The 19,528-nt window shown below is 43.2% G+C and overlaps 1 protein-coding gene across 1 annotated transcript in view; it reads left to right on the top strand.

The window, feature by feature from the left end:
- tmem26 (transmembrane protein 26) overlaps positions 1 to 19,300 on the top strand; it is a 30,939-nt gene extending 11,639 nt beyond the window's left edge. Inside the window, exons 2-6 of the mRNA NM_001126748.1 lie at positions 5,905 to 5,983; positions 11,821 to 11,910; positions 12,216 to 12,427; positions 17,277 to 17,353; positions 18,318 to 19,300. Coding sequence (NP_001120220.1) covers positions 5,905 to 5,983; positions 11,821 to 11,910; positions 12,216 to 12,427; positions 17,277 to 17,353; positions 18,318 to 18,742 — 883 coding nt within the window. The 3' untranslated portion in view covers positions 18,743 to 19,300. The remainder of the gene's footprint in view (positions 1 to 5,904; positions 5,984 to 11,820; positions 11,911 to 12,215; positions 12,428 to 17,276; positions 17,354 to 18,317) is intronic.
- The last annotated feature ends 228 nt before the right edge of the window (positions 19,301 to 19,528 follow it).

Genomic DNA, 19,528 nt, shown 5'->3' with positions numbered 1-19,528 from the left:
GGAGATGTCATTGACACAGACCAGTCCCAAGTATGTATGTATGTATGTATAACTTTATTTATAAAGCGCCACAAGGGTACGCAGCGCTGTACAATCTTACAGAATACACAATTACACACAGGGAGGACAAGTGATATAATAAATAAATACAATAAATATATATATATATATAAGTGCCATGTGGTATGAGACACAGTAGGAAGGAGGTCCCTGCCCCGTAGAGCTTACAATCTAAGTGCCTGTTATAAGGGATTTCCTAAGTCCGGGAAAATACTTTCCACATTATGAAAAGAAATAATTGGGCTTCTTACAACATGAAAACAACTTTCAAGCAGCCAATTAGAAAATATTCCTCTCCTGAACAGTCTACATTAATAAGAGACTGTCACCGCGCGTCCGTAAGTGCGACACGATATTGTTATTACAGGTTTCAGGAGACTGAACAGAAGGGCCAGTGTCCCATTCTCATAAGGGCGAGTGAAGGGAGCAATTAGAGCGCTCCGTGTAGGGTCTTTGTGACTCTCCTGATCTATTCCAGACGCGCTCTCGCTAACTCTATAAACCTGAATCTATTCATTATTTCTGGACAGGATTTGTTAATATACAGTGAAATGTGTACGTGCCAAAGATATCATTGCAAACCCTGGTGTTGCTGAGGCTAAGTTAAGGAATTAAATATAATAATTATAAAAAGGGTCATTTATGACCTCCAAGGTAGTGTGCAATGTGTAAAACACAGGCACAATGGGGGTCAATTATCAACACTGGGCAAATGTTCCCATGGGCAATAAGCCATGGTGCTTTATATGCTTTATATGTTACTCTGTATGTCCAATGTATGAAACCCACTTATTGTACAGCGCTGCGGAATATGTTGGCGCTTTATAAATAATAATAATTCATTATTCTATCTGCAGCTGGCTGAAAAGAGCCAACCACTTGGTTACTATGGGATACTGCGCATGGGTAAATTTGCCTAGTGTTGATAAATGGCCCCCAATGTCTCCATTTTTTTCCTTTTTACACTTTGCACAGAGACCTGTGACTGCCCCCAATGAATAAAGCATTGCCAGTGTTTGACGACTTATGAATTGGCATGGAGGATGGGTGCCACAACGGGGCCCTGTACCTACCTACTGCCCTATGGGGTTGGCCTGCACCCCCTGACACTGCAGCCATACTGGGGGAATAAATGCTTGTTAAATAAGCACTAAGGAGTGCACTCTTGCACATTTTGTCCTGTACAGGTCCTCCAGCTGTAACCATAGGGTTCCATACAAGTAAATTAAAAGGGCCCCCTCCCCCTGAGTGGTGGGACCTACCAACAAGTAAAATAGGGCCCCAAATTACAAAAAAAAAGTGACTGGTATGCACAGCCGTGCCCCTGAGTTTTGATATAATTGAGGCTATTTGCCAGTTATGCCAAAACGATGCCCATAATCCAGCCTATGATAGAAACAAGCCCCGCCTTTTTTTGCAGCCTATTTATCACTCTTTTCCATCTCTGCCCCTGTCTGCCATGGGGTGCCTGTAGTAGGGTGGCCATTTCCTAATCTCCAAAAAGAAGGACACTCAGGGGCGCTTCTGCCATTAGGCGAGTTGAGAAACTCGCCTCAGGCGGCAGAAGCGCCCCAGTTACCAGGGGCGGCAAAAAGCCGCTCCTGGTAACTTTTAGAGCCGAATTTCCGGTTTTTAAACCGGAAATTCGTCTCTTCTAGTGCAGAGAGCGCAATTGCGCTCTCTGCACTAGCGATCTCACCGCCCCCGGACCCGCTCCTGCGCTCAGAAGGTAAGCGCTGGGGAGTGGGGGGGGGGGGGGCGGCATCCAGGATAGATCTATCAATCTATCTATCTGTCTGTCTATCATCTATCTATCATCTATCTGTCTGTCTGTATGTCTGTCTATCTATCTATCTATCTATCTATCTATCTATCTATCATCTATCATCTATCATCTATCTATCTATCTATCTATCTATCTATCATCTATCTATCTATCCATCTATCTATCTATCTATCTATCTATCCATCATCTATCTATCTATCTATCATCTATCTGTCTGTCTGTATGTCTATCTGTCTGTCTATCTATCTATCTATCATCTATCTGTCTGTATGTCTGTCTGTATGTCTATCTATCATCTATCTATCTATCTATCTATCTATCATCTATCTATCTATCTATCTATCATCTATCTATCTATCTATCTATCTATCTGTCTGTCTGTCTATCTATCTATCTATCTATCTATCTATCATCAATCTATCTATCTATCATCTATCTGTCTATCTGTATGTCTGTCTATCTATCTATCTATCTATCTATCTATCTATCTATCTATCTACCTATCTATCTATCTGTCTATCTATCATCTATCTGTCTGTCTGTCTGTCTATCTATCTATCTATCTATCATCTATCTATCATCTATCTGTCTGTCTGTATGTCTGTCTGTCTATCTATCTATCTATCTATCTATCTATCATCTATCTGTCTGTCTGTATGTCTGTCTATCTATCTATCTATCTATCTATCTATCTATCTATCTACCTATCTATCTATCTATCTATCTATCTATCTGTCTATCTATCATCTATCTAATCAATATGCATTTTTACTTCATTATATAATAATAACCAAAATATTCAAACTAGCGAATTATAGTAAGTAGCAAATAAATGACCAAAGTCTAAAGGCTGAAGATTTCAAATAATTCAAACATGTTTTATGATGAGCTGAAATATAAAAAAAAAGTTGTAGAAAATATACTAATATTTATCTGTAAAATATCCCACTGTTTTGCCAACGGCAACTACGTAAAATGATATTAAAAACACATCAGTGGTTATTGTATCAGTTCCTGCTGGTTTAATGTAAGTAAAGTGCCTGAATGACTTTGGATTGAGAAGAAGGCTGCATTGACTCTTACCCTGACCTACACATATCTGACTATATAAAGTCTACTGGTGACTAGTGCCATTTATTCTTAGGTAAAAAATCAATAAGGTTCAGGGAATGCAAATGTATATAGCAGGGGTGAAGCACAGTCATGGGGATGGTGTTTGATTCTTTCAGTACTGCCATGAACGTGCCTTAGAGACATCTCCCTGGAGATCTCAAACCTGCTTTTAGACGTGGGCCTTTTCCATGTAAAGTCTCCTCCCAAAGCCAAAACTTGGTTATACACAGAAGAGAATGTCTAGGCCCCTTGGATTGATTTCCACCTCCTGTACTTGCCCCACTCATCTTTCAGGGTGAAGACACACAGAGCTACTAGTAGCAGCTACTTTTTGTGGCTACTAAAACAGACAATGCTGATCATTTACTGATAATTGTCTCTATGTGTGTTTTAGCAGAGGCAATTCTCAGTATTGTCTATGGAAGGGTAATTTCTGGAGTTTAGTAGCCATGACAAGTAGCTGCGACTAAGTAGTAGGGATGTAGCAAACCTCAAAAAAAAAGTTTGCGAACCCGTTCGCGAACTTACGGCAAAAAGCACGAATATTCGCAAACTTTGCAAACCCCATAGACTTCAATGGGAAGGCGAACTTTAAAACCTAGAAAAGCCATTTCTGGCCAGAAAACTGATTTTAAAGTTGTTTAAAGGGTGCCACGACCTGGACAGTGGCATGCAGGAGGGGGATCAAGGGCAAAAATGTCTCTGAAAAATACTTTGTTGACACAGCGTTGCGTAAAACCGCAAAGGCAGCTGGCAGACCTAGCGGAAATACGCGTTGTTTTTTGCTATTTCGCACTATTAGCACCATGGAAACGGGATTTGCTGAAAAATGCCATGTGCAGCGTTTTTAGGCCGAGAAAAAACGCAGCGGAAAAACGACAGGCGAACCCAAATTGCGAACATACGCGAAAAGTTCGTGAACTTGCGAACTTGCGAACACCCGATGTTTGCGCGAATTAGTTTGCGGGCGAACAGTTCACTACATCTCTACTAAGTAGCTCTGTGTGTCTTCACCCTTAGAAGCTTTAGGACCCAGGAATGCATGCAGTACCGGCTGGGTCTAGCACATCTCTTACTATCTCTTTACTATAAATGACCCCCACTTTAATAAACAGAAATATCTTGGTGTAACTGCCACTGAATATATCCATTTCCAAATTTCTATTCCCCTTTGATGCCTGCTATCACATTATGAATTTATTAAAATTATTTTTGGTTGTTTTCCAGCCATGACAATTTTTCAGCAAGGGAGCTTGGAAGCCTATTTAATATGTCATTTAATATTTATTCATCCGCTGCCTCCCTTTGTAAATATTTGCAGTAAAGTTTCTGATTCTTCTTTCCAAGAAGGAAATTAATTCACAAAGATTCTCTTTCATTCTAATGAAAAGCGCTTACTCGGTGTTCATTTAAAAAAAAAACAGATTTTGCAGGAAATGTACAATTCCAGAGCGGCATGACTGATAAGGGATACGAAAATATGTCATTTCTACGGCTAAATATCAAGATATTCTTTCATTCACATGAATGACGATTAGGTTAGAATTGGTAATGGCTGCAAGTTGCATTTATCCATAGAAAGGATCAAATGATCCAGACCATAAATCACAAAATACACTTTTTTTTTTACCCTATTCATAAATAGTGATGAGCGATTCTGTCCCGTTTCGCTTTGCCATAAAATTATCGAAACTTCAGAAAAATTATGACTGCGCCAGTTTTGTTGCAACTTTTTTTGACGCACGCAACTATTTTTTTGATGCGGGCCAAATTTTTGCAGCCAAGGAAACTCACCGCGAATCCATGCCGGGCGAAAAAATTCTCTCTTTACTGTTCATTAGTGATGAGCAAATCTGTCCCGTTCCGCTTTGCCATAAATTTTGTTGCACAAGTTTTCTTGTCATCCGTGTCTTTTTTGTCACCCGCGTCTATTTTTTTTGTCGCCTGCGTCTATTTTTTCTCGCCCGCCCCTTTTTTGGAGATGACCGCACCTTTTTTTGACGCGACCGTGCCCAATTTGATGCACGACAAAAACATTCTGCGAAACAAATTTTTCCATGGCGAATTTTCAAAGAAGTTTTGCAAAACAATTTGCCAATGGCGAAATGCGGAAATTCGCTGCGAATCCAACTACTATTCATTAATTGTCACTTAACTAAAGGTGCCTACCAGGGTCAGACTGGGGTGTGCAGGGCCCACAGGAACTGCCACTCCAGGGGCCCCCCACACACCCCAAGCACATATATCTGATACTTTGCTAGGTATAATCGGGGGGTGGAGGTTAGCGGGGGAGCACCAGTGTGGATCAGGTCTTGGTCAGCAGGGCCCACTGGGTTTTTCCCAGCATCCCGAAAGCCCAGTAGGACCCTTAGCCAAATCAGAAGACCATTAACCATGAATAGGACTGATATTATGAACTTGCAAGGTGGTATCTGACCAGGGTTCCTTTAGATCCTTCAGGCCAATTAGCATTGGCTCAAGGGTGGAATGTTGTGACCAGTTCACATAGGTTTATGAAGTCCACGTTTGGTGGTTTGACCAACTGACATTGATCTTTACATGGATGGGCAGTTTTAGTGTAAAGGCCCGGTTTTTACTGCATCCTTATGGTCCCCCTGATTGGAAGCCACTGAAAAGCTTCATTGGCCAAACCCAGCCATTGTTTGGGTCCAATTTACCCTAAGAACCAGGCAGAGAGACTGATATATGAATAGCAGAGGGGCCAAATGGAATGATATAAAAATAAAAAAGTAGCAACAACAATAAAACTGTAGCCTCACAGAGCAACAGAAGGTAAGGAGAATTATTCAAAAACTATAAAAAAAGATTAAAATTGAAGGCCAGTGGAACAGGTGCCAAGATCCGTTGAACTACCCCAAACTACCCCTTTACTTTTCTTTGGAATTACTTAATGGCTTTGACATATGACACTTATATTTTCACAGGTTTTCACCTCCAATATTCTGCTACCTGATAAGTATTGTTCCATCTCTTTGGCTTCTGGAAATAAACTACGATTCCGAGGTAAAGTATTCAGCAAGTGATAACAGATACCAAAGAGCGATCTCTATGATCCTATGTATCCTGCCTATACACTGGGTTTCTTTTATAATATATTGGGGTCTCTTTCTGATATGTATCCTGCCTGTGCATTGTTTTTACATTCTGAAATATATCCTGTCTGCAAATAGGGTTTTTTTTTTATTTGTATCCTGACTGCATTTTGGGTTTACTGTCTGATATATATACTGCCCGCGCATTGTTTTTTTCTGATATATATACTGCCTGCACATTGGGTTTTCTTTCTGATAGGTATTTTTCCTTTCTTATAAATATTTTTACTGCACACTGGGTTTTCTTTATAAAAGTACCGTATATACTCGAGTATAAGCCGATCCGAATATAAGCCGAGGTACCTAATTTTACCTAAGAAAACTGGAAAAACTTATTGACTCGAGTATAAGCCTAGGGTGGGAAATGCAGCCGCTACTAAATAATAAAAGGACACTCAGCGTAACCCCCTGAGAACTCTTCATAAATATATCATGTTGGCAGCTGCAGATAAGGGAAAGGTGGATGGAGGACCCTTTGACCATCCTGCCTTTAAGAGTTACAGCACTGCTGATAACTTCAGGGAAAGAAAAATGCTACAGTAGCAGACAAAAGCAGGTTATTCTCCCTCTTTATGCAGCACTCATTCTCCCTCTGTATGCAGCACCCATTCTCCCTCTGTATGCAGCACCCATTCTCCCTCTGTATGCAGCACCCATTCTCCCTCTGTATGCAGCACCCATTCTCCTTCTGTATGCAGCACCCATTCTCCCTCTGTATGCAGCACCCATTCTCCCTCTGTATGCAGCACCCATTCTCCCTCTGTATACAGCACCCATTCTCCCTCTTTATGCAGCACCCATTCTCCCTCTGTATGCAGCACCCATTCTCCCTCTTTATGCAGCACCCATTCTCCCTCTGTATGCAGCACCCATTCTCCCTCTTTATGCAGCACCCATTCTCCCTCTGTATGCAGCACCCGTTCTCCCTCTTTATGCAGCACCTGTTCTCCCTCTGTTCCATGTGCACTCCCTCAGTATGCCGACGCTCTCACGCTCTTCCGCTCTCCCTCTGTATGTAGACTTGACTCCATGCAAGCACCTCCTCCATGGACGCGCGATGTAAAATGCCCTTTCAGTTGACTCTATTTCATTGATCCAGCACCTCGCCAGCCATCGGGTGCGCAACTTACTCTAATTCATATCCAGAACCGGGAATCTGTTGCGCACACACGTCAGTACCTTTCCAGCGATTGGTCGCGTTGCACGTATCCACCACACACGTCACGCGCATGAGGGGGGGGGCTGGATACGTGCATGCGATTGCGACAGATGCCCAGGGCTGGATATGAATTAGAGTAAGTTGCGCGCCCGATGGCTGGCGAGGTGCTGGATCAATGAAATAGAGTCAACTGAAAGGGCATTTTACATCGCGCGTCCATGGAGGAGGTGCTTGCATGGAGTCAAGTCTACATACAGAGGGAGAGCGGAAGAGCGTGAGAGCGTCGGCATACTGAGGGAGTGCACATGGAACACAGGGAGAACAGGTGCTGCATAAAGAGGGAGAACAGGAAAGTAAGTCAACGCTCGCAAGCGAGCGCACGGCCGGGAGAACGTAACTACCGTATATACCCGAGTATAAGCCGAGGGTGCCTTTTTGAGCACATTATTAGGGCTGAAAAACTCGGCTTATACTCGAGTATATACGGTATTTTGCCTGCACATTGGTTTTTTACTTATATATATCCTGCCTGCACGCTGCACATAGGGTTTTCTTTCTTTGGTTTTTGTTTTGACTGCACATTTGTTTTGATAAGTATTTTGCCTGCACTGAAATATATCCTGCCTGCACATTGTTTTTTTCTTATATATATCCTGCCTGCACATTGGGTTTACTTTCTGATATATATCCTGCCTGCACATTGGGTTTACTTTCTGATATATATCCTGCCTGCACATTGGGTTTGCTTTCTGATATATATCCTGCCTGCACATTGGGTTTGCTTTCTGATATGTATCCTGCCTACACATTGGGTTTGCTTTCTGATATGTATCCTGCCTGCACATTGTTGTTTTCTGATATAAATCCTGCCTGCACATTGGGTTTACTTTATGGTATGTATCCTGCCTGCACATTGGGTTTACTTTCTGATATATATCCTGCCTGCACATTGGGTTTACTTTCTGATATATATCCTGCCTGCACATTGGGTTTACTTTCTGATATGTATCCTGCCTGCACATTGGGTTTACTTTCTGATATGTATCCTGCCTGCACATTGTTGTTTTCTGATATATATCCTGCCTGCACATTGGGTTTACTTTATGATATGTATCCTGCCTACACATTGGGTTTACTTTCTGATATGTATCCTGCCTGCACATTGTTGTTTTCTGATATATATCCTGCCTGCACATTGGGTTTACTTTATGATATGTATCCTGCCTGCACATTGGGTTTACTTTCTGATTTGTATCCTGCCTGCACATTGGGTTTACTTACTTATATGTATCCTGCCTGCACATTGTTTTTTCAGATATATACTGCCTGCACATTGGGTTTTCTTTCTGATAAGTATTTTGCCTGCATATTGGATTTTCTTTCTGATAAATCCTGCCTGCAGATTGGGTTTACTTTCTGATATATATCCTTCCTGCACATTGGGTTTACTTTCTGATATGTATCCTGCCTGCACATTGGGTTTATTTTCTGATATATATCCTTCCTGCGCATTGGGTTTACTTTCTGATATATATCCTTCCTGCACATTGGGTTTACTTTCTGATATATATCCTGCCTGCACATTGGGTTTATTTTCTGATATATATCCTTCCTGCACATTGGGTTTACTTTCTGATATATATCCTGCCTGCACATTGGGTTTACTTTCTGATATATATCCTGCCTGCACATTGGGTTTATTTTCTGATATATATCCTGCCTGCACATTGGGTTTTCTTTCTGATATATATCCTGCCTGCACATTGGGTTAACGTTCTGATATATATCCTTCCTGCACATTGGGTTTACTTTCTGATATATATCCTGCCTGCACATTGGGTTTTCTTTCTGATATATATCCTGCCTGCACATTGGGTTTACGTTCTGATATATATCCTTCCTGCACATTGGGTTTACTTTCTGATATATATCCTGCCTGCACATTGGGTTTACTTTCTGAGAAGTTTTCTGAGTAGAGTCTATCCGTCTGACTGTCAAGATGAAAATCATGCCAGCAGCAAAATATTCTCAATCACCCCAAGTGCCATTGTACCAAAAGTTTCTGACTGCCAGAAAAGTGAAGAATGTTCTAGTATTTTTTATAACAATGATTATTTGGCACTAAAATTAATTCGGGTCATTTTGACACATTTCCCCCCCACTAAGAACTAAATTAAAAGAAAACCACCAACCATGTGAATCAAGTGAAAACACCAGCTCTGGCAGTTTGCACAAGAATCACATAAACATCAGCACTATTGTTGTTTTCCCAAGACTCCCATTACCAACAATGGGGGCACAGCGAGAATGCCGTAGGTGTAAATATTTGTATATTATTGAACCTTCCTTTTTTGCGTATCTGAATTGTTATAGTTAGCAATTTCCATAGACTCTAAAGCAATTTCTACCTTAATTGTCATAAATAAATTTCTGTGTTTTCTGTCAACGGAATTCACGTTTAATGAGAATTTATTAAATTGATTCCAGATTTTTTATGGTTTCAGCTCTCCCCTAAATCTCAATACAAATTAAATGTGCAGTTAGAATAAGCTTTAATAGTTTTCTGTGTGCTGTAATGGAGCCTGCTCTGCACAATGAAGGAATTACATTTCTATGTAGCGATGAATAAAGTATCCCTGTAGTGTGATGCCATGATATGATATTTCCTATGTACTACAATGATTATAGTAACCCTACTGTGTGCAATGGGTAAATTACCCATGAAATCATCATGTCTCTCAGCCCTCTGACCTCTGGCTCTGTAATAATAATAATAGTCTTCTTTGGGGGAAGAGAGAGAGCTCTAGAATTTAATACATATCAAAGAAATGCAGTGCCATCCCAGGGCCATTATCCATTTTGTGAGAATGTACTTATTGTGATGTACATAAAATAAAGACAATAATGTGGAATATGAATGACAATGAGGCAAGCTAGCAGGTATAGTAGGGAGAGATGGTGCCTATAGTAGCAGTGGGATAATAGCCTCTGGGAAGGGACTGGGGCTGTGGGATAGCAGGTATAGTAGGGAGAGATGGTGCCTATAGTAGCAGTGGGGGGATAATAGCCTCTGGGAAGGGACTGGGGCTGTGGGATAGCAGGTATAGTAGGGAGAGATGGTGCCTATAGTAGCAGTGGGGGGATAATAGCCTCTGGGAAGGGACTGGGGCTGTGGGATAGCAGGTATAGTAGGGAGAGATGGTGCCTATAGTAGCAGTGGGGGGGATAATAGGCTCTGGGAAGGGACTGGGGCTGTGGGATAGCAGGTATAGTAGGGAGAGATGGTGCCTATAGTAGCAGTGGGGGGATAATAGCCTCTGGGAAGGGACTGGGGCTGTGGGATAGCAGGTATAGTAGGGAGAGATGGTGCCTATAGTAGCAGTGGGGGGATAATAGCCTCTGGGAAGGGACTGGGGCTGTGGGATAGCAGGTATAGTAGGGAGAGATGGTGCCTATAGTAGCAGTGGGATAATAGCCTCTGGGAAGGGACTGGGGCTGTGGGATAGCAGGTATAGTAGGGAGAGATGGTGCCTATAGTAGCAGTGGGGGGGATAATAGGCTCTGGGAAGGGACTGGGGCTGTGGGATAGCAGGTATAGTAGGGAGAGATGGTGCCTATAGTAGCAGTGGGGGGATAATAGCCTCTGGGAAGGGACTGGGGCTGTGGGATAGCAGGTATAGTAGGGAGAGATGGTGCCTATAGTAGCAGTGGGGGGATAATAGCCTCTGGGAAGGGACTGGGGCTGTGGGATAGCAGGTATAGTAGGGAGAGATGGTGCCTATAGTAGCAGTGGGGGGATAATAGCCTCTGGGAAGGGACTGGGGCTGTGGGATAGCAGGTATAGTAGGGAGAGATGGTGCCTATAGTAGCAGTGGGATAATAGCCTCTGGGAAGGGACTGGGGCTGTGGGATAGCAGGTATAGTAGGGAGAGATGGTGCCTATAGTAGCAGTGGGGGGATAATAGCCTCTGGGAAGGGACTGGGGCTGTGGGATAGCAGGTATAGTAGGGAGAGATGGTGCCTATAGTAGCAGTGGGGGGATAATAGCCTCTGGGAAGGGACTGGGGCTGTGGGATAGCAGGTATAGTAGGGAGAGATGGTGCCTATAGTAGCAGTGGGGGGATAATAGCCTCTGGGAAGGGACTGGGGCTGTGGGATAGCAGGTATAGTAGGGAGAGATGGTGCCTATAGTAGCAGTGGGGGGATAATAGCCTCTGGGAAGGGACTGGGGCTGTGGGATAGCAGGTATAGTAGGGAGAGATGGTGCCTATAGTAGCAGTGGGGGGATAATAGCCTCTGGGAAGGGACTGGGGCTGTGGGATAGCAGGTATAGTAGGGAGAGATGGTGCCTATAGTGGCAGTGGGGGGATAATAGCCTCTGGGAAGGGACTGGGGCTGTGGGATAGCAGGTATAGTAGGGAGAGATGGTGCCTATAGTAGCAGTGGGGAGATAATAGCCTCTGGGAAGGGACTGGGGCTGAATAGCCATAGTAACACACCTAGTTTATAAAATCAGTGGAACCTACACTATTAAATATGGTGCAGTTATTAACATATTAACAGTATTTTTTTCTTTTCCTCTATTTCAGCCTTGTAGTAAAAATAAATCATTGGAGAATCTCCCAATACTACAGTATAACTTTACTTTGGCCGGAGACACGGACACTGTTGTTAGAAAGGTAAGTGAGTAACTTCTCTGCCTATAAGCTGAATTCTAATTGTTTTTGCCTATCTGACACATTTTTGTTTCAGACAAAAGCACGTAGTTTAGGTATTTTTTAACCTACAAACAGATGAATCTTTTTACTAGAAAGTGGCATTAATCATGAGAACTGGGCTATTCCCATTGCTCCCAACAGCAGCGAATCAGCTGTTGATTCCAACATAGTTCAGTGTAGATGCCTTGGGTGCTATATAGGAATACGGAAAACCTTTGGGTGCCCCCGATAATGTATTTATATTTATTTCCTCTCTTAAATCACAGGCCGTGGCCATAATCAGTGCCATTTGTGAAACCGTTTGGACCCTTGGCCTCCACCAAACATTCCTGCTGCTTCTGATAATTGGTAAATGGCTCCTTCCCATTGGGGCAGGGACGACACGGGATCAGCTTTCTCAGCTGCTTCTCATGTTTGTGGGCACTGCCGCTGATATCTTGGAATTCACCAGCGAGACTCTAGAACAAGACAATGTAAGGTACATAATGTTTTGGAAATGTTAGAACTAAATCAAATATGTAAAAACAATCAGACTGCTCTTTTGAGCACTTTTGCAATTGACATTTATTTCTCTAATGGCAATGTTTGAACTGCTAATATAATGAATCAGAAACATCAGCGCCACCTGCTGTTCATTTGAGTTGACTGTGAGCTGAAAATTTATTTAGTGAGCAAAGGGACTTTATGGGGTGTTGCTCTGCTTAGAACTGACAGATTAAAGTCAGATGACTCTTCTCTCCTCACTAACTTCATTTTCTAAGCAGAGCAGTCTCACAGGACTTTCCTTTTCTCAAGGAATCAATAGCCAGTTGGCTGAAATACAGCACCAAATTACTGGTACCCTGTAGGACTGGTGTTTGTAAAGGGATCTTCTGCTCAGCTTGACTAAAGGTGCCCATACACGTGAAGATTCACTTGCTTGGCGAAGTCGCCAAGCAAGCGGATCTTCACCCAATATCCCCACCTACGGGTGGGCAATATGGGGGAACATGTAGGCTAATTCGATTGTTTGGCCCTGGGGCCAAATGATTGAATTATAATGGCGGCAACGGGGCTAAATCTTTTAACCTGCCCAATCGATATCTGGTCAATTTCAGCCATACCCCTCGCTCCTGCCCCTACACGGGCCGATAAGCTGCCGAATCTGTCCAAGGGACCGATATCAGCAGCTACAATCGGCCCGTGTATGGGGACCTTGAGAGGTAAAGGTACTTGGCCCGGTATGGGATGTGGGAGGATTGTTCTAGATTTAGTGTGGCTTTCCCCTTTCCTTCATCATGAAGGAAAGAAATGATATGCTAAATCTGGGGGATGCCTAGTGTTGGATTAGGGTACCCAGTGCTTACTGGACCCGAGTCAAGGGCCCACCATCCAACCACCACACTGAAATTCCCAACCCTGCCTGCCCCCTTTCAGCCCCCCTGGTACTTACCACCGCACCTCAGACAGGGCCGGATTTCTACTTGAGGCGCCCCAAGGCCGCCCCCATTCGGCGCCGCCGCGAATGCGCCTAACTTGCGCATGCGCGAACAAGCCCCCCCCCGCCGTGACCGCTAATGTGCATGCATGTCCCCATTGCTCCGTATGGGAGCAAAATGTTAAAATTTGCTTGCGGCGGGGCGGCATGCCGCCCCTGTGTATGTGCCGCCCTAGGCCCGGGCCTTTGTGGCCTCGCCACAAATCCGGGCCTGACCTCAGAGGGAAATTTAAAGATGGCCGTGAGTTCCACAGTGGATTGCACCACCATATTTAAATTGGTTTAAAGCTTTGCAAAGTAGTAGCAGGCAGCAAAGTCCAAAAGGACCTACCGGTATTTTCCCTGGTGTCCCTGTGGGCCAGTCCAACCCTAGAGATGCCTAATCCAGCCAGCTTTGGTACTGTTTCTTTAATATGAAAGAGACCCCCCCCCCCAAGCAACTGAACTGAATAGATTTGCAGTTCTTCTATAATGCTAAACAGCAGGCATAGGGCTCCTGTACATCTGCATTCTCACTTAATCATTGTCTGGTTTAGTTTCCCTTTAAAAATGAGTATTGCTTTTTTTTTTTACTTCCATACATAGTGATATTAAAAGAACAGTCTGACATTACCATAACATTATGAAAACCAAGACAATTTAATTGCCAAAGCTCAAAAAAACCGTTTAATGGGCAAATGACATCATTAAAATTAAGACTGAGATTTCTGGGGATATTTTTCATTATTGTTATTTATTGTCCTCGCTGAGATCATGTTCCGATTACATTCTTGCACAGTTCCCTAAGAGCTCGCCTTGCCCTTTTATAACCAAGACATAAAATAGCTCCTAAAAATGCAATGATTTATTCACTATAAAAATGACTATTGATGGCGCCTATTAGTCAACAAAAATCTGAATTTTAAAGAGGAGAAAGGCAGGAGCGTACCATTTTGGCAGGTAGGGGGGGCTTTTGTAATGGAAGTACAAATATATACCTGTAAGTGGGGCCAGAGGTTCTGTTCCAGAGGCCTGAAGAGGAAAAGCATAATAACTACAAAAAGATATAAAGAGAAATCATACCTATTACAGAGCCAGCAACCCAATATTGCAGAGGCCAAATGGAGGTGGATTAGGGTGCTCATGCATAAAAGGGCATGGATGTAGAGCAACGTAGGGTCAGACCGGGCCGCCGAGACACCGGGAAAAAACCCGGTGGGCCCTAGTGACCAGACCCGACCCCCGTATGCAGCGTTGCCATCAGGGGGGCACAGGGGGGACACTTTTCCCAGGCCTGGCTGTGCTAGAGTTTTCTTTGCTCGGGCCCCCTTTAATCAAGTCCGGGCTCTGTCATTGTTGGTGTCCTCCGCTGTTTCCTGCTGCTCCCCGCTACATCTGTGCTTTAATAAAGTTGCGCCCCGGGCGTATTGACATATCACAAACGGGGCGCAACCTTATAAAAGCGCAGATGTAGCGGGGAGCAGCGGGACATAGTGCAGGGGAGCCGGAGGACGGAGGAGGATGCTCGGGGGGGCAGGTGGATGCTTGGGGGGGGACTGGAGGATTCTTGGTTGGGGGGAGCTGGAGGAAGCAGGAGGATGCTTGGGGGGAGCTGGAGGATGCATGGGGGGCTCTGCAGAAAGCAGCAGGATGCTGGGGTAAGCAGGAGGATGCTGGGGGGAGCTGGAGAAAGCAGCAGGATGCTGGGGGGAGCTGGAGAAAGCAGCAGGAGGCTGGGGGGAAGCAGGAGGATGCTGGGGGAGCTGTAGAAAGCAGCAGGATGCTGGGGGGGAAGCAGGAGGATGCTTGGGGGCACTGTGGGAAGCAGGAGGATGCTTGGGGGACACTGGGGGAAGCCCAGAAAATTTTGTTGTGAAGGGCCTGTGATTCCTGATGGGGCACTATACCGAGCCACAGGTCTCCCCCAACGCGCTGACCTTAAGTTTAATTTAGGCACCCAAGGGGGAGGGGGGCAGACGATAGCAGGGGGGGTTGAAAGGCTGCAGCGGGGACCATTGGGGGGTGCAGGAGCCCCCCGAGGCAGAGGCCCCGGTGGGACCTGCACCCACCCAGTCCGACCCTGGAGCAATGTACAAAATGTGCAAAAAGTGCAGTTTCACATCCTAGTACCATTGTGAATAACCCCTATGGAGCTAGTGAATATGCTTGAAGGATAAGTAAATCTATATAATAAATAGGGATGCACCGAACCCACTTTTTTGGTTTTGGGTTTTTTGTTTTTTTGGGGTTTCCCGAACCCACCCTAATTTATGCTAATTTGGATTCGGTTTGGCCGGGACCATGGATTTGGACGAAACCGAATCCTTCAAAAAAAGCCTGGATTTGGCCCGAATTCCGGATTCGGTGCATCCATAATAATAAATGATTGAAAATTGATGAGAGTGTTATTCTAAGCACTTTTGCAATTTACATTCTATTAATGAGTACTGGTAATTTGAATGAATTTTGTTACAACAGCGCCACCTGCTGGTCAGTTTCCAACCATCACGCGGTCGAGGAAGTTGTCAGGAGCAAGAAAGAGGGCGGGGCTGATGTTCTTCTGGTTGGGAATGATGTGAGAAAAGTTATCTGAGGTTTCTAATGTTTTTCCCAACCAGTTTAAATGACACTGCCAGCCCTTTATTCTCGATGTGTGATTTGTCAATGTTATTTTGAAAGTAATGGTAAAATGTGAGGTGGAAATTAATCTCTTTACCTGCTGAGAACATGAGTCAGAAGTCCAAATAAGTCCAAAATTGACCTTAAATCTGTCCGGCGAGAGCAAATAAACTCTTCAGCACTTCCAGGAAACGAAATCTCCTTTGGGCAACATCAGGGTGTTTATCTTATACTTTAATAGAGGGATTAAATCATGGAAAGCGAAGGAACCAAGGCTGCTTTCTGTATGGAGGAGACGGAAAAGGGGCGGCGGCCTGGGGATTATTCCATGACTCATTCTCCTGTTAATACTGCAGATCTGCTTATTGTTTATAGTTCATGAAATAAAAGATAAATGTAATAAAACCAACGTATAAACTCATAAAATACATTTATGAAATAGCAATTGTAGAAATTACTATTAAAGGGGTTATTCAGCTTAAATGTCCAAATCTTATTAAACCACCAACAATTTGTGTCAGAAAATCTATTATCCATAAAAAAAAACCGTAAAAAGGCCACTGTAAAAAGCTACTTTTTGTACCTATTAAATCAGTCCTTCTTGCGTCTATTATTATTATTATTAACATTTATTTATAAAGCGCCAACATATCCCGCAGCGCTGTACAATAAGTGGGTTCCATACATTGGACATACAGAGTAACATATAAAGCAATCAATAACCGATACAAGAGGTGAAGGGAGCCCTGCCCAAAAGAGCTTACAATCTACAAGTGTATTATTATTATTATTATTATTATTGACATGTATTTTTGAAGCGCCAACATATCCCGCAGCGCTGTACAATAAGTGGGTTCCATACATTGGACATACAGAGTAACATATAAAGCAATCAGTAACTGATACAGGAGGGGAAGGGAGCCCTGCCCAAAAGAGTTTACAATCTACTTGGTTTTCCCAATTTGGATAACTCAGGCACAATTTGCCAGGACTGGCGCGGTGATTAGCCAATCGCCAAAGAATTATTGGGGGAACGCAGTGGGGCAGTGGGGGCGGAAGGCTTTTCCAGGGGGAATAACTTATATACAATTTTTTCATTTCATATTTAATTAGAAGTATGTAAAATGAAATTGGGATATTTTAAAGAGAGAAATTTCCTTCCTTAATGGAAACTGTGACATTGGAATTTTAGTTTGAAATTAGACTGGCGTAAGGTTTTTATTGGCTTTCACACAGGTTATTTCTTTTGCAGAAATAATGTGATCCTGGTTTATTCTATCCTTGCTGTCTGGACATGGAGTATGCTGCAGTTCCCTCTGGACCTTGCGGGTAAGTACTGTATGCTTAAACTGCCCCCTATGCCCCACTGACTGCTAAAGAAACCTCCTAACCTCCTGTTTCAGAGGATTTTAGCTTTTTTCAGACACGTTCAAACACAATTTTTTTTTTTATATTTAATTAAAAAATTTCCATGGGGCTAGCCATATTCCTCATTTCCCAGGTTGCCACAGCCATGTGATCTGTGCTCTGATAAACTTCAGTCACACTTTACTGCTGTGCTGCAAGTTGGAGTGATATCTCCCCCCCCCTCCCAGCAGCCGATCAGCAGAACAATGGGAAGGGAGCAAGATAGCAGCTCCCAGTAGGTATCAGAATAGCACTCAATAGTAAGAAATCCAAGTCCGGCTTGGGACTCCTCCAGTTACATGGGAGTAGGAGAAACAATAGGTTAGCTGAAAGCAGTTCTAATGTGTAGCGCTGACTGAAAGCTCAGACTCAGGCACAATGCACTGAGATGGCGCCTACACACCAATATTACAGCTACAAATACATTTGTTGGGTCAAGAATAACATTTTAAACGGCAGAATGAATTATTTGCTTTGTAAACAGTGTAATTTAGAAACAAAAAGTACACCATACAAATCATGACAGAACAAAAACATGGCTCAATGGTATAAAAGGTTGGAGACCCTGCTTTAAAGGGTCAGTATAGCTCCTTGGTGAACATGATTGCAATGGACAGGGCTTGTGCAACAAATATAAGATGTTTGGTTCCTGCATAATGGGCTACTGCTAACAAAACAGTCACAACAAAGGATGAAGGGAGTTTGTATACTGATTATCTAATTATCCTACCTCACAAAGTGCCAAATGTGAAGTAGTTTCAGTTTCGTAGGTGTGGACAGCTTGTTAGATAAAATGGAGGATTGGAGGATCAAATCTGCTTCTGTTTATGAATGTTTCATGTTTAAATCATAGATATTTTACAACATGTTATATTTCTATTCTCAGTGCAGAACATTGCGTGCCAACCAGCTACATTAACGAAGAACCCACTGAACATGCTGGTCTGTAGATATAGCGCCGACCTGTGGAATATAGGAATAAGCCTGCTGATACAGGACGGCCCTTTCCTCGTCTCCAGATTGATACTCATGGCCTACTTCAATGTCATAAACCAGATGTTGGTGTTTTTCACGGCTAAGAATATTTTGGTAGTGATGTTGCAGCTTTATCGACTCGTAGTCCTGGTGATCGACTTCCGCTCGTCCATGGAAATGCAGATAGACAAGAAGAAAGGAGGGGAAACCTACTGTCCATGTTCATCAACTGACGAAGAGGGGAATAGACCCGTGAGCGGAGCTGATGTAGAAACAAAGAGTTTGGAAAGCAGCACTGTTATCGCTCTGGAGGATTCTGAAGGTGGAAGTCTATGAAGCCTACGTTGGGTGCCACGTTCACAATCTGACTATGTCTGAATACCAAAGGGATGATAGATTTGTGTTCAGGGATGGACCAGAGTATCAGAGGCTCTCAAGGTGGGCCCAAGCAGTAATGGACTCTGGCAAAGGACTATTCCCTTCAGGCCTTTAGAACTTCTTAACACCTATACGATTTAACACTAGCCATATCTAATTGTGAGAGCCGTCCCAAGATGTTTGCTTGTCTGGTGGACCCGAGGTGACCCTCTCTGGCAAGGATGTCCAACCTGGGGTTCTACAGGTGTTGGTTGGGCATCCCTGAATGACATACACATATATTTTTTACATAGACTGGGGCAGCTATATGCATCATTTCGACCCTGAGCAGCAAGAGGCATTTATGTTACAGTGGGTCAACAGTGTGCCCAACGCAAGACCAAAAAGTTGTGGATCCCCTTATTTTTGATTTATACAACTGACATAATTAGCTGTTATTGTTAGATTTAAAAGTCACAAATACATAAAAAACAAAGTACTGTATAAATATAAAAATAATAAAATCTTGTTTTTAAATTTGGTTGTTATGTATGTGTTTTATAATTACAATGAAAACCTAAATTCCATTCTATTTATCATGTTATTTATTTACACAGTTACATAATAATAATAATAATCACACAGGGCTTTCTGGATAATGGATCCCATGCCTGAATATTTAAACGGATGGTCTGTATAATATGGTATTGCCTTGACCCACCTCATACCACTAAGAATCCCATTGCTGTCGAGGTGCCAACATGA

Source organism: Xenopus tropicalis, chromosome 7 (genome assembly GCF_000004195.4).
Source record: "Xenopus tropicalis strain Nigerian chromosome 7, UCB_Xtro_10.0, whole genome shotgun sequence".
NCBI lineage: Eukaryota > Metazoa > Chordata > Amphibia > Anura > Pipidae > Xenopus > Xenopus tropicalis.
The sequence above is the reverse complement of the archived record's forward strand: the minus strand, read 5'-3'. Positions and strand labels throughout refer to the sequence as shown.